At 40.3% G+C, this 14508-nt stretch overlaps 1 protein-coding gene across 1 annotated transcript in view; it reads right to left on the bottom strand.

Annotated features, from left to right (window-relative positions):
• Positions 1-203: 203 nt before the first annotated feature.
• LOC126972339 (TRAF3-interacting protein 1) overlaps positions 204-14508 on the bottom strand; it is a 23512-nt gene continuing 9207 nt past the window's right edge. The window contains exons 4-7 of the mRNA XM_050819018.1: positions 12661-13562; positions 12405-12560; positions 2497-2708; positions 204-405 (exon numbers count right to left, since the gene is read on the bottom strand). Of these exons, the coding sequence (XP_050674975.1) occupies positions 246-405; positions 2497-2708; positions 12405-12560; positions 12661-13562 (1430 nt within the window). The 3' untranslated portion in view covers positions 204-245. The remainder of the gene's footprint in view (positions 406-2496; positions 2709-12404; positions 12561-12660; positions 13563-14508) is intronic.

Raw genomic sequence — 14508 nt, 5'->3', positions numbered from 1 at the left:
CCTGGATCTGCGTCGTCTGCGTTGCAGCATGCGCATAGCCTGACCAACGTGAAGGGAACCCGCGATAACCGACGCAAGCGTCAATTTGAGATATCTAGCAAGTCGCAATCATTAATTGGCAGTCGGCGAATCGACGAACGCTAGGTATCTGATTTAACTAAGAGAATTAAGGATGAAGAATAAGATATTTAAGTATTGTATATTTAATCATAATTATTATTATATCATATTTACATTATTTAAAACTAATATTGCACGCTCCCGTTGGCAAGAAGCCGTTCGATTTTAAAATTATTTTTATGAAATATTATTTGTCCGTCGTTTATCTTTTCTTGCTTTTCCGCTATTTCTTCATCCAACTGCTTAATTCTTGCATAAAGTGGAAGCAAAGACTCCTCGTTCAGACTGTAAAAATCAAATTGGTATTTTAAAAGCAACATTATATTTAGATTATATACCAAAATAAGTTTAGATTACCTAAACACCCATCACAGTGGGAGGCGCTCCTTTGCACCAAGGGCGTATTTACGGGGGAGTAATAGGGGTAACTACCCCCCCCCCCAGAAATCAGGAAACAAAAACGAAAATCGGGTCTCAAATAAAATAGATGAATCTTAAAGAGAAAACAAAATCAAATCTTCGGTAGTAGTTAGTTCCCAGAGTCATAATTCAATTATTGTATCGAAAATCAGATTTAAATATCCTTCCATGTCTGTTACGAGAATTCCCATTCCGCGCATTTAATTTTCCAAAATTCAGAGAAAAAAAATTACGTTTATGTTACTTTATTATTAATAATTTTTAGTAACCATTATGTTCCTTAAAACCCTAAAGTTTATTTTTGTAAAGTGTTTTTATTTTACATAGAGATTTAAAATTACAAATAATAAAGTGTTATTAAAAAAGTGTTTGTTTAATTTTTTTTTTCCTTTAACCCTCTCTTACAGTTACAAGGCGACTTCTTGAAGTTATTACCCCCCCTAAGAAAATGTCGTAAAGACGCCACTGCTTTGCACAGGAAGCCGGCTATGTCATGGGTACCACAACGGCGCCTATATCTGCCGTGAAGCAGTAAAGTGTAAACATAACTGTGTTTCGGTCTGAAGGGCGCCGTAGCTAGTGAAATTACTGGGCAAATGAGACTTAACATCTTATGTCTCCAGATGACGAGCGTAATTGTATTTGTGCCGCTCAGAATTTTTGGGTTTTTCAAGAATCAATCAATTACCATCAGCTGAACGTCCTGCTCGTCTCCCATTCATAAAAAAACCGAAGAACAATAAACCAAAATCTTGACCAAACAGCGAATATGAGTATAAAGATTGTGTGTGTACTTATACGCATGCAAGAAGATTGTTTGGCGTAACAAGATCTTAATCCTAAAAAAAATATTCCTCGTGCTATTTTACGTTCGTTGAGAGAACAATATTACAATAAAGAAGGTAGTAAATACAATCAATGAATATATTATTATTATACCACATAAAATAGTAAAACAATAAAACATAAAACATTAATAGAAGAAAATATCGCAATAATTTACGTAAGGGCCAAGTGTCGAAGGATTAAAACTTAGAAGTCTGAATTGAAATCTCTCCAGTAATTTTTTCGTGATGCGCGTACAAATGAAAACCTCTATTATTTTATTTATATGGACTACTTTTAAACAATTAGATATCATTGAATCTTTTTTACAACTTACTTATTGAAATTCATTTAATTCTGGTCCATTGGTGGTGGTTCATTAGAAATAATATGAGGTACAAGAGGTTTATGGTAGCTGAAGTATGCTACAAATTGTCTAGTTGAGCAACTAACGTCAGGGTGTAGAATTTGGATATCGGTGTGCGCGCGCATCGTAAAATTCACTCTATTAATATTTCCTTTTTACTGTGTTGCTAATCAGTGGCATTTTTAAACGACGAAAAAACGGGGATTACGTTCTACTATTACACATAACTTTTTACCGTCCGTTTTGATAATTCTTTTTTTATTGGAAAGTACCCTAGAAAATAATTCCTACCCTAAGGGTGAGAAAATAGGGTTTAATTATTGTTCACTCTCAGACTTATGCTGTAACACACAAGTGTTACAAAAAAATCCTCACGACGAATGAGCTTTAGACCTGTAGACCTATGTCTTTGTAATTATTCTCAATCTTGTACATCGTAATATTAACACAAACATTGTAATAATAAATTGTGTAATACGTTATTTGGCAAGATCAGATAAAATAATACCCTCAAGTGTTTAAACTCTATGGGGTTACTCGCTTATTCATAATAGTCTGCTAACTTAAAGCATTGCTAATTCTCACTCTGTCTTCTTCTATTCACCTAAGTCAGAATGAGAAAAAACACTCCTAAGCGGCTGTTTAAAGTTAGCGGACCATTATGAATAAGGGGGTAAGTCATAAAATAAGCATGTAGTAATTAGTAGATTACAGCCAAAAAAATTAAGAGCAGTTAAAACGACACCATATTAGTTACTACTAACGCTTTTTGCTTCGATAATTCCCTTGATGTCTCTTCATACGCTTTTGTCCACTGTATCAGTTCTTGACGCATAACTTCAACGTCTTCTTGTATGTGATCCAATAATTTTCCCAGTGGATTTGCTACTCTTGATATGGCCTGAATGCTGAAGCGTAAAAGCTCGATGTCTTTACTTATGTCATCCCTTGCTTTTTGAATTCCAAATTGCCATTCCTGTTAGTAAAAAATCGTGTTAAGTACAAGGTCTATCAGAAGTATACAATATTAAATCAAAATCATCACGGTAATGACACTTATGAATGTCCAAAAATTACATTCCTTTTTTTAAATTTACCGCTACTTCATAAAGAGTTGAGCTAATGAGAATTGACAAGAAACTATGGCACCCTTTTAAATCAACATTTACAGCTTCATCGTTTTACAAATCATTTCAATAATTATAATATACTAGCTGACCCAACAAACTTTGTTCTGTAGATAATAAAAAAAAATTGTGTTTTATAGGAATTTGCCAATAATATTTCAAAACATCAAGAATTATTTCGTAAAAAATGCTCCCTGTTGTTATAATGAAATTGTTTCACAGCGGAACTATCAAACCGTGCGTCACTAAATTCTCTCATAGAAAATATGTCCATACAAAACAATTAGTGAAAATAAATATAATATTGTCTAAATTCTTAATATATACATATTATTATCTACTAACCACACACATACACTTTCACACCCACACACAAACATACACACAGTAAATAAGATACACAAGAGGCAGTGGTTCTGTAATATATCTTGTAAAACTATTGTAAAATTATAATTTTACAATAGTTTTACAAGATATATTACAGAACAATATTTTGTCAATATGAGTAATCTATAATGGCCTTAAAAATTATGTTATATATTATTGTTAATTAACGTTCACTGTAACGCTGTTGATTAACAATAAATAAATAAATAATAATTATTATGGATCCCAAATTGAAATAAAAACTATCCTATCTCTCCTTGGACCACACTGCACTCCATGAAGTAATCCCCATTATAATCCGTTCATTATTTTAGGAGTCCATCGCGTACAAACAACGTGTCACGTATTTTATATATATTAAGATAAGATTATGTAAAGTTATGCTACAATAATACCCAAACGTCAAATAGTCAATGCCTTACAATTGTAAGTCAAAAAACCGTTCACATCCATGAACATGGGCCAGCCATCGCCTCCCTTGACCATATTTTAGGGAAGAAAATGACCCATCCCATGTTATCGCCACAAGCAGTGACATTTAAGCGAGTACGACGAAGCCTGTCACGAGAACTCAACTGAATAACAAAACAGAATCTTCATCTACATATTATGCAAATTGCAATACTCACTAAATACCTCTACTTACAATTTCACCATTCTGCTTAAATTTGGTAGATATTATTAATGTTATAAGAGAAAACCAGAGAAATGGGCGAAGACTAATAACTGAATGGCAACCATTAGACAGCAAAAGAAATAGAGGTGAGCAGCCTATGAGATGGGAAGACGACATCAAGAAAATAGCGGGGCAACTATGGACTCGTACAACAAAAGATATAACAGAATGGGAATCTTTGGAGAAGGCCTTTGTCGGAAGACATGCTGTACCACAGTAAAGACCGTTGGCTGATATTACTTAGAGGCACTTTTTACTTTATTTTTGTACCTAGTATGTAAAATTAGTACAGCAATAAAGGATTTTTTATTTATTTATTTTTATTAATATTATAATAAAGACACGGGAGTGGGTCAGGGATTGGAAATAATACTCCGCTTATAGGAACGAGTCTTTATTTGCGTTCACTTTTTCTGAACTTGCACTTCGCCGGTCTGCCGCTGTTCCTCTTGTGGGCGGTGGTACCTTCAACGCGTCACACTGCACCGAACACTACTTCTCTTCTGTCTTCTTCTTCTTAGAACACTTACACTTTTCACTACTTCTTCTTTTCTTCTTCTTCTTCTTTACACTTTCGAGTCAGAACTAGAACTGCCGTAGGCCACGCTTAGTACGGCTTATATACCCCCGGATCCGTTCTATTTTCAAAATGATTCTCCCATTCCATCTTTAAATTTAAATTGTACTAGAAAATTCTTTTAACTATTTTTATCCTGCTTACACATTTTCCATCCCTTTTTTTCTGTTCGATTTGATCCTGAACTTACTAGAAATCTCCTTTAACTTTACAAAACCCAAAAAAATCCATACACTGGTAGGTGTATCGAACCCGGGTCTACAGCGTCTAAAGTAAACACTTTTCCGCTGAGCTACGAGTATTGCTGACGGAGCTGTTGAAATTAACAATGTCTTGAAGTTTGACAACTCTCATCATATACTTCGAAGGGTTGCTACGCAACACTGCCCCCTCCCAAGACATGATCGTCCCGATCATCGTTGCTTCCGTAGTACTTAGCCACCCGATCGACATGTACGATTTTCGGGGGACTTCGAGGGGTACGCTGGATCCTGAGAGTCACATCATTTATCCTTATGATTACTTTATATGGTCCCTCCCAACTTGGTTGGAGCTTCGGAGACTTCCCCTTTCGCCTTACAGGATTGTGTAACCAAATCAGGGTTCCCTCTTCAAAACTAGGAATATTAGCTCTTCGATCGTAGCGGGTCTTCATCCGTTCTTTTTGCCTTAAGCCCAGTTGTTCTAATTTCCTCGTAGATGTCAACCATCTTTTTCCGTAACTCATCCACGTATTCTGTTATACTTTTCGGAGTATCCGGTGGACAGCCTGAGAGTAAATCAGCTGGCAATTTCAATTCCCTTCCAAAATTGGCGTACGCAGGAGTCATCGTTGTTGTCTCGTGTATTGCGCTTCTATACGACATAAGAAACAGTGGAATGTACTCATCCCAGTTATCCTGATGACTGTTCACTACTTTTGCCAGATGTCGCTCCAATGTTTGGTTAAACCTCTCCACCATCCCGTCCGACTGTGGGTGATATGGCGTAGTTCTGGTCTTATGGATTCCCAAGATCTTGCAAACTTCTTGAAATACTTGTGACTCGAAGTTCCGCCCTTGGTCACTGTGCAACTCCAAAGGCACACCGAATCTGCAGAAAACTTCATACACCAGCTTCGTCGCAACGGTAACTGCTTCTTGATTCGGTAGAGCAAATGCTTCCGGCCACTTCGTGAAATAATCCATCACCACCATTATGTAACGGCTTCCAGCTTTGGTGAATGGAAACGGTCCGGCTATATCCAGAGCTACTCTCTCCCACGGAGCCCCAACATTATACAACTTCATAGCTCCTCTGCTCCGGGTTTGAGGTCCTTTGACAGCTGCACAACTCTTGCATTTACGACACCAGTCTTCCACATCATCACGGCAATGCAACCAGTAAAATCGTTCTTTAATTTTTATGAGAGTTCTTCTTATTCCCAAATGTCCACCTGAAGAACCATCGTGATAAGCTCTCAGGATCTCGTTCACCTTCTCCCTGGGAACGACCAGTTGCAGATGGCAATCCTTTCCTTGCGGGGTTTCCCATTTCCGGCAGAGCAACCCGTCATGCATCACCAAACTATTCCATTGTGCCCAGAGACTCTTGGTAGCCGTACTGTGTCTAGCCACTTCAGACCATTTTGGTTTAAGTGATCCACTTGCTAGCCAATGTAAAAGTGGTTGAAGATCCTTATCATTTTCCTGAGCTCTCCTCATTGCATCGTTGCTCCAGTTCCCATCGATCGAATCTGTTCTGATCAGTCGGATTATTGGATTTTCTTTCTCCTCCTGACGAATGCAATGTTTGCATTCCGTCGGACAAGGTCTTCTAGATAAAGCATCTGCGTTTCCATGAGTTTTTCCTCCTCGATGTTCGATTTCAAAGTCATACTCTTGAAGTTGCTCAATCCATCTGGCCACTTGTCCTTCCGGATTCTTGAATTCTAGTAACCACTACAAGGCGGCATGATCAGTCCTTACGAGGAATTTGCGACCCAACAAGTACTTTTTAAAATGTTGTAATGTCTTCACCATGGCAAGTAACTCCCTACGAGTTACACAGTAGTTTCTCTCCAGCTTCGATAAAGATTTGCTAAAGTATGCAATTACAACTTCTTGATCTCCCCTCTTCTGAGATAACACTCCACCAATTCCAGAATTGCTAGCATCAGTATCTACTATGAATCTTCCCTCCGTGTCAGGATATCCGAGGATAGGTGATTCACATAGTCGTTTCTTCAACTCTAAGAAAGCTTGTTCGCAGTCTTCATCCCAGGAAAAGGCTCTTTTCTCTTCCGTCAGTCGATGTAAGGGCTTAGCAACATCGGAAAACCCTTTCACAAAGCGTCGATAATAAGAGCATAGTCCAAGGAATGCTCTCACATGTGTCTTTTCTGTCGGCGTCGGCCAGTCCTTGACAGCACTTATCTTGGCAGGATCCGTCGCAACACCTTGCTCCGAGATAACGTGCCCCAAGTAATTCACCTGACGTTGAAAGAAGGAACATTTCTTTGGACTCGACTTCAAGTTGGCACCCTGCAGTTTTGCGAAGACGTTTTCGAGCTTCTTAAGATGATCTTCAAAACTTCGTCCCATAATGATTATGTCATCCAAGTAGACAAGGCAGGTTTCTCCCAACATACCTGCCAGCACATGCTCCATCAACCTTTCGAAAGTAGCTGGGGCGTTGCATAATCCGAAGGGCATTGTTTTGAACTGCCATAACCCTTTTCCGGTTGAAAAAGCCGTCTTCTCCTTGTCTTTAGGGTCCAGATCGACTTGCCAGTAGCCACTTATCAAATCAAGAGTAGAGAACCACGTCATGCCACAAAGTGAATCTAATGTGTCATCGATTCTTGGCAATGGATAACTGTCTTTCTTAGTTGCATCGTTCAAACGCCGATAGTCTACACAAAATCTAGTTGATCCATCCTTCTTCTTCACCAGAACCACTGGAGAACACCATGGACTCGATGACGGTTCTATCACACCATTTTCTTTCATATCCCGAATCATATCTTCCACTTCTTGCTCACGTGCAAACGGAATACGTCTTGGTCTTTGCCGTATCGGAACAGTGTCTCCTGTGTCGATCTTGTGTTTCACCAAACCAGTTCTGCCGATGTCCCCGTCGTTCTTTGAGAAAATCCCGGAGTAGCGTAGCAGGAAATTTATCGCTTTTATTAACTGTAGCTTGGTAAGATTGTCCTTATAGCTATCCAGAAGTTTTTGTATGTTCACATCCTGGTTTGCAGCTATGGTCTTCCTCCCTTCTTCACACTTTCTTAACCAAGCTATCTCCTCACAAGCTCCGATCACTGTTCCCTTCCTAATGATTTGCTTGTCCTCATGAGGATTAAACACGGGAACCATCGCAATCTGGGAGTTACCCACAACAGTCCTGGCTGGGATCCATGTTGTGTCCGATGTCTCTCTTTCTATTATAGTGCATTTACAAGGTCTTCCTCTGTCATCCCTTGGCAGGACTACCGGGACTAGGGTCTGCGATCTCGGATTTAAAGTAGTGTCTCTTAAGCACAACACTTTCCCAACAGTTCCGCCTTTTATTGGAATTTCTTCACCTCCATGCTTCAATACACCATGTTTCATGTCAATGGTACACTGATGATTTCGAAGAAAATCAAACCCAATGATGCAGTCATCTGTGATATCCGCGATTACCACTTTTTGCCAGTACAACGTATCCCCGATTTTCATGGCCACGATCTTCTCTCCCTGGACTGGTATGCGCTGGCTGGTAACTGTTGTGAGTGTTAAGTTTACATTTTCTCGCATGTGTCGTCTTCCGATGCTCTCTAGTCTTCTTTGGCTAACGACTGTACGTGAGGCTCCCGTATCCAAAGTGAAACGGCAGGATTTTCCATTTATCATTCCTTCTATAACTAAAGTGTTTCCGTCACATGTCTGCTTAACGAAGGTCCTTGGGGCTTTGCTTCTACCGGCCAGCGCCCACCCCACTGCCCTGGCCTTTTCCTGCTGCTCCAGCGGTGATGTTGAGACCGCCGCATCCTTCCTACCTTGCGTTATGCTCTCACGCCTGGGGCAAGTGCTTCTAATGTGTCCTCGCTCCCCACAACCATAGCATGCTGGGTTATATGCTTGCCTTCGGCTGGAATCTGCTGGTACAATTTTGCGGAGTCTCAACGCCCGAGAATCGTGGCGAACCGCTTCCACTTCCAACGCATGTGCCACCGCTTTCTTCAAGCTGGTATGATGACTCAATCGTACGGCTGCTCTAACTTCGGCGTCCCGTATTCCATCGATGAAAACTTGGAGCAACATTTCTTCTTTTGCAGCTGGCGACGACTGATATGCTTTACGCACTAGTTTCTCGGCTTCCACGGACCACTGCTGAAGAGTTTCGCTGGCCCTTTGACTGCGGTCCTTAAGTTGCGCCCGGTACACATGTTCGAGGTGTTTATCACCATAGCGTGCCTCCAACGCGTCAATAAGGTCTGTGTAGGTCACTTCCACCTTCCCAGCGCCGAGTGCTTCCAATACGGAGAGTGCTTCGTCACGGAGCGCTAGTGTGAGGGCAGAGTGCGCTTCTTGGTCACTCCAACCGCAGGCTCTTCTGACCGTCTCCAATTGTAGCTTAAAGGCAGCCCAGGAAGACTTGCCGTCGTAGGGAGGTACTTTTAAATTTCTGCTCGATGTGGTTCCGCAGGAAACTCCTGTGTTGGCTGAAGGACACACGACCCTCCCACTGAGCTGATTAATGATAACTTCCATCTCTCCCATCTTCCGTTGAAAGTTCTCTTCAACTTTGTCCATCTTCTTTTCCACACTGTCAATCCGGGCGATCTCTTTTTCCACAGCGTCAATACGGGTGGAGTTTTTCTGCACAACGGATAAATGTCTTTGGAGAGGCCTTCATGCAGGCCTCGCAGCTGCTCCTCCTGTCGGCGTGCTTGTTCCTCCTGTTGGCGCGCTTGCTCGTCTTTCAAGCCCCGCAACTGCTCCTCTTCTCGGCACGCTTGCTCCTCCTGTCGGCGCGCTTGTTCCTCCTGTCGGCGTGCTTGTTCCTCCTGTCGGCGTGCTTGTTCCTCTTGCAAGGCTCGCAGCTGCTCCTCCTGTCGGCGCGCTGCCTCTTGCATCATGGCGGCCATCTGCTGCATGACCGCGCAGATGTCTACGGCAGGAGCCTGCGGTGCTGACACGGTCGCACTGAGTCCAGAGCCGGATGTTTCGTCCTCTGCCGCTGCAGCTGCTCATGCTCGCGTGGTCACTCCCTTCTCGTTCCTGGGCACTAATGGCATCTTTCCAATCCCACTTCTGACACCAATTGACACGGGAGTGGGTCAGGGATTGGAAATAATACTCCGCTTATAGGAACGAGTCTTTATTTGCGTTCACTTTTTCTGAACTTGCACTTCGCCGGTCTGCCGCTGTTCCTCTTGTGGGCGGTGGTACCTTCAACGCGTCACACTGCACCGAACACTACTTCTCTTCTGTCTTCTTCTTCTTAGAACACTTACACTTTTCACTACTTCTTCTTTTCTTCTTCTTCTTCTTTACACTTTCGTGTCAGAACTAGAACTGCCGTAGGCCACGCTTAGTACGGCTTATATACCCCCGGATCCGTCCTATTTTCAAAATGATTCTCCCATTCCATCTTTAAATTTAAATTGTACTAGAAAATTCTTTTAACTATTTTTATCCTGCTTACACATTTTCCATCCCTTTTTTTCTGTTCGATTTGATCCTGAACTTACTAGAAATCTCCTTTAACTTTACAAAAACCAAAAAAATCCATACACTGGTAGGTGTATCGAACCCGGGTCTACAGCGTCTAAAGTAAACACTTTTCCGCTGAGCTACGAGTATTGCTGACGGAGCTGTTGAAATTAACAATGTCTTGAAGTTTGACAACTCTCGTCATATACTTCGAAGGGTTGCAACGCAACAATAATAATAATAGATAATTTATATTATCGGGAATTTAGTAACAATAGAGCATGGAGCATATGCAGACGAGTTACAGATGCGTTTTCAACCTTTTAGGTCACATTCATGGAGGTAACATATCAACCATGGAAGACATTTTTTCCACAGTTTATTAATATGTGAAATTTTTCCCAAATGTGGATGTGGTTCAAACATGCAGAGGTGCTGAGGACAATATTGAGCTCTTAGGAACATTAGTCGTTATAGAATTGGTAGAATACACACTAAGCGTTAGATACGTTCTGGCACACACCAGTATGGCGTTATATGTTCAGAAATAGAAAGTGCAAATTAATTTGATAAATACTTCTCCGAAATCCCAATAATCAAGACCAAAGACCAAAACTCTTCACCAAAAGCAGCACAGGATATGCTTAAATTACACGTAGCAGTATCTTCCATTGATTTGAAATTTAAGTATGTAAAAGGTAGCAATATGCTAAAAATCTGCAAATCCATTAACACAAAAATTGTAAAGGACATATATGGCCATTCGACAAATATAGTCAAAAAAATACTAGAAATTATAGCACCTGAATTGGGAATAATATTTAATGAATGCATAGATTAGGGTGTGTTCCCTGACCTCATGAAATACAGCAAAGTTATACCTTTGTTTAAATCGGACAGTTCTTTTGACCCTGCTAATTTTAGGTCTATTTTAGCGCAGCTTGTTTTTAGTAAAATTTTTGAAAAATTTTTGCTTCAGCAGCTCGTTTGCTGATGATACGTCACTTATTTTTAAAGTGAAGCGACGTGCAGATATTGATGACGAGGTAAACAATGCACTCATTCAAAAATAGTGCGTTGGTTTGAGACGAATAATCTGCACTTAAACAGTAAACAAACAAAGTGGTTACGGTTCATTACACCAAACACAGCGGAGGTACAAACCAACGTACTTATAAATGACCAGAGATTGGAAGAAAATTTATTGAAGTAGGCGTTACTTTGCGGAAATCCATAATTATACAAATGATTTAAGTTTTCTTTAGTGTTAATTCCGCCAATATTTGTTTTTAAACAATTCGACACGTGTTTCGCCTCTACACGAGGCATCCTCAGGACGTGTTGTCTTGCCAAAATCTGTCACGAGACCATTAGAACATTTATAGAATTTTAGTGCCAGATTACTGAATATCTAAGTGATCCGACAGCGTGGGACTAGATTATGATTATTATATAGCAATAGCAATAACAGCACAATATTGTATATTTCATTCAAATGAGCGTAAAGAAAGAACGCTGTGAGAGTTTCTTGCACCACTTCTTCTCTCTCAGAGCGCCATTTGTTTCCGAAGCGGTAGTAGTATCTAGTATATCAGAAATGACATGAAAACTAAAGGAATCAATTTAGAGAAAATAATGCCTTTTATGCCTTTAATCAGCTAGATCCGTTTGACCGTGTGCAACGCAGAGCTCATTGGGGACCCAGTGCTCTATGAACGGCTAGATCATTTGGCGTAGCGTAAAGACGTCGCTTCATTGTGTGTATCCCACCGTGGTAGATTCATAGATGTCAGTGATCCTACCGCATTTAACACGGGGAGTGTTCCGATGAGCTGCTTGACCTGATTCCTGCTGCCATTCCACCTTCACGAGACACCCCATAAATCAGGATATCATCCCCGACAGCTAGATGTGTGGCATTCCTCCACAGCGCGGTTCCTCCAAGCTGTGGAATTAGCTTCCTTGTGCATTGTTTCCGTGTGCGTACACCTTTCTAAAAAGGCGGCAACGCTCCTGTGATTCCTCAGGTGTTGCAAGGGAATATGGGCGGTGGTGATCACTTAACTAATAATAAGTACTACTACTACTAACTAACTTAATATTTAGCTTCCGAGGTGAGAGCAATACAACATGTGCTATTGCCGGGCTATTACTTATAGAGAGCCAGTCTGTGGGTTAGCAAAAATTCAAACTCAGATTCATATGTTGTATTCGAACTTACAATCTCTGTTGATCCGGTTGATTTTGTGAAGTCCTTTTGTGAATCTAATATTTGTTGAACGAGATGTCCATGCTCAGCACTAAGTACTTCTTCCAGGTTCTGCTTGGAATTATCAAATTCCAAAGCAGTATCTACTATTTGAAAACTCTCGTCTTCCTGCAACAATAACAAAACAGAGACATGAATGAAACTGTAGTAGTGCATATTTTTTATAAAAAGTACGTAACGTTTCAAAAATTATGAAAATACAACTTACCTCTTCGAGCAAGGTATTTTCTGAAATTATATTAACTTTACCAAGAACCACGGTATCTTTTGGTGCAGTATGGTTTTCTTGCTTATCTCGTATTCTAGGAGCTCCAGGCCGAGATGAAGACGGTCGTATATTTACTTTGTTTATACTTATATCGTCAGTCTTGCGACTAGTATCATGAGACAATGTTTTTTGAGAAACTTCATTGTCATCACTTTTATCTTTTACTTCATGTTTGTCGTCACATGTTTTATCCTTGTCTGATGAATTTGTGGTAATATCACTTGATTTGTCTATGGAACTAGGCTCTTCATTTTTTTCCAATTCAACATTTTCCTTCTGATTTATATCTTTTTCGATGTTGTGAGGTTGGATAGTAGAATCAGCATTACATATTATATTATTTTCTGTGTCTGTTGCAAAAGATTTACCTTCGTTAATTTTATTTATATCAGCTTCAGTTGACTGTATTTCGAGATCGTTTGCTTCATCATGAATGTAAACATTTTCTTTTAAAGGTTTATTAATTTTGTTAATGTTTTCTGTAGCCTTTTTAATAACTTTACTAACATTATTCGAATTGTCAGTTTTAATTTTTGATGCTTGTTTGATGTTCTGCTTCGGTTGCTTAGGTGGAGATTCCTTTTTGGGCAATTTATTTGGAACATTTTTGTCATGTTTGCTTTTCTCTTTGTTTTTTGGTGCTAGATTTTTTTCATCAGGTTTAGTTTTATCATTTGATTCAATATTCAAAGATTCTTTAAACTTCTTTACTGCTTCTTCCGAAGTCAGATTCCGATCAAGTGCATCTGCCAAACATTGTAATAAAAGATTTGTTTTTTCTGGTTCCTGTCCAGCTACTATCTTAGAAGGCTTAACTGAAAGCTTTTTTCCCGTAGTCGTCCCTTAAAAATATGTTTAGAGTTAGTTATTGAGAAATTGATTGCTAAATACGGTAAAAAGTAAATAACTTCCGAAATTATAACCTATGGGCTTCCAGAGAGTTTATGCAAGTGGACCTCCAGCTTCCTCACTGGGTGCAGCATACAGGTCGTTATCGACGATTATTGCTCAAACCCGAAGCCCGTGAACGCGTGCCCCAAGGCTCCTTGTCTAATTTAACCCCGAGAAGACTCAAGTTTGCGTATTTACCACTTAAAAAATCCCATTTGTATCACCGCTCTTCGACAACACATTCCTTAAAGTCTCGCCTAGTATTGGAATACTGGGTCTCAAAATCTCGAGCCAATTGCCAATTCCCAGGGCATCTGGAGGGCAAAGCCAAATTAGCTTCGAAGATGCTGGGTGTAATTAATAGAGCACGACAGTACTTCAGTCAGCCCACATCCGACCACATATGGAGTATTGCTATCATCGCTGGTCTGGTGCACCTCAGTATCAGCTCGATCCATTCGACCGCGAGCAACGCAGAGCAGCACGAATTGTCGTGGAATAGTGCTCTGTGAATGGCTGGATCATTTGCCGTTGCGTAAGGGCGTCGTTTAATTGTGTGTTCTACCGCATTTATCGGAGTATTTCGAAGAGGTGTTTGTTTATGGCACATTCGTAAGGCGTTCCTCCACAGTGCGGTTTTCAAGAAACGTTCTTCCACGTACAACAAAACTGTGAAATAAGCTTCCTTGTGCGGTGTTCCCGAGACGTTGCGACATGATTACCTTAACAAAAAAGCGCGTACACGATCCTTAAAGACCGCCAACGCTCCTGTGATTCCTCTCGTGTAGCAAGAGAATGTGGGCGGCGGTGATCACTAGGTGACCCGAACGCTCGTTTGTACTCCTTTTCCATATAAAAAAATTACCACTATAACTATAGCTAACTTTTTTTAGTAAA

Source organism: Leptidea sinapis, chromosome 26 (assembly GCF_905404315.1).
Source record: "Leptidea sinapis chromosome 26, ilLepSina1.1, whole genome shotgun sequence".
NCBI classification, from domain to species: Eukaryota; Metazoa; Arthropoda; class Insecta; order Lepidoptera; family Pieridae; genus Leptidea; species Leptidea sinapis.
Note: the sequence above shows the minus strand (reverse complement) of the source record. Positions and strands in the feature narration are given on the sequence as shown.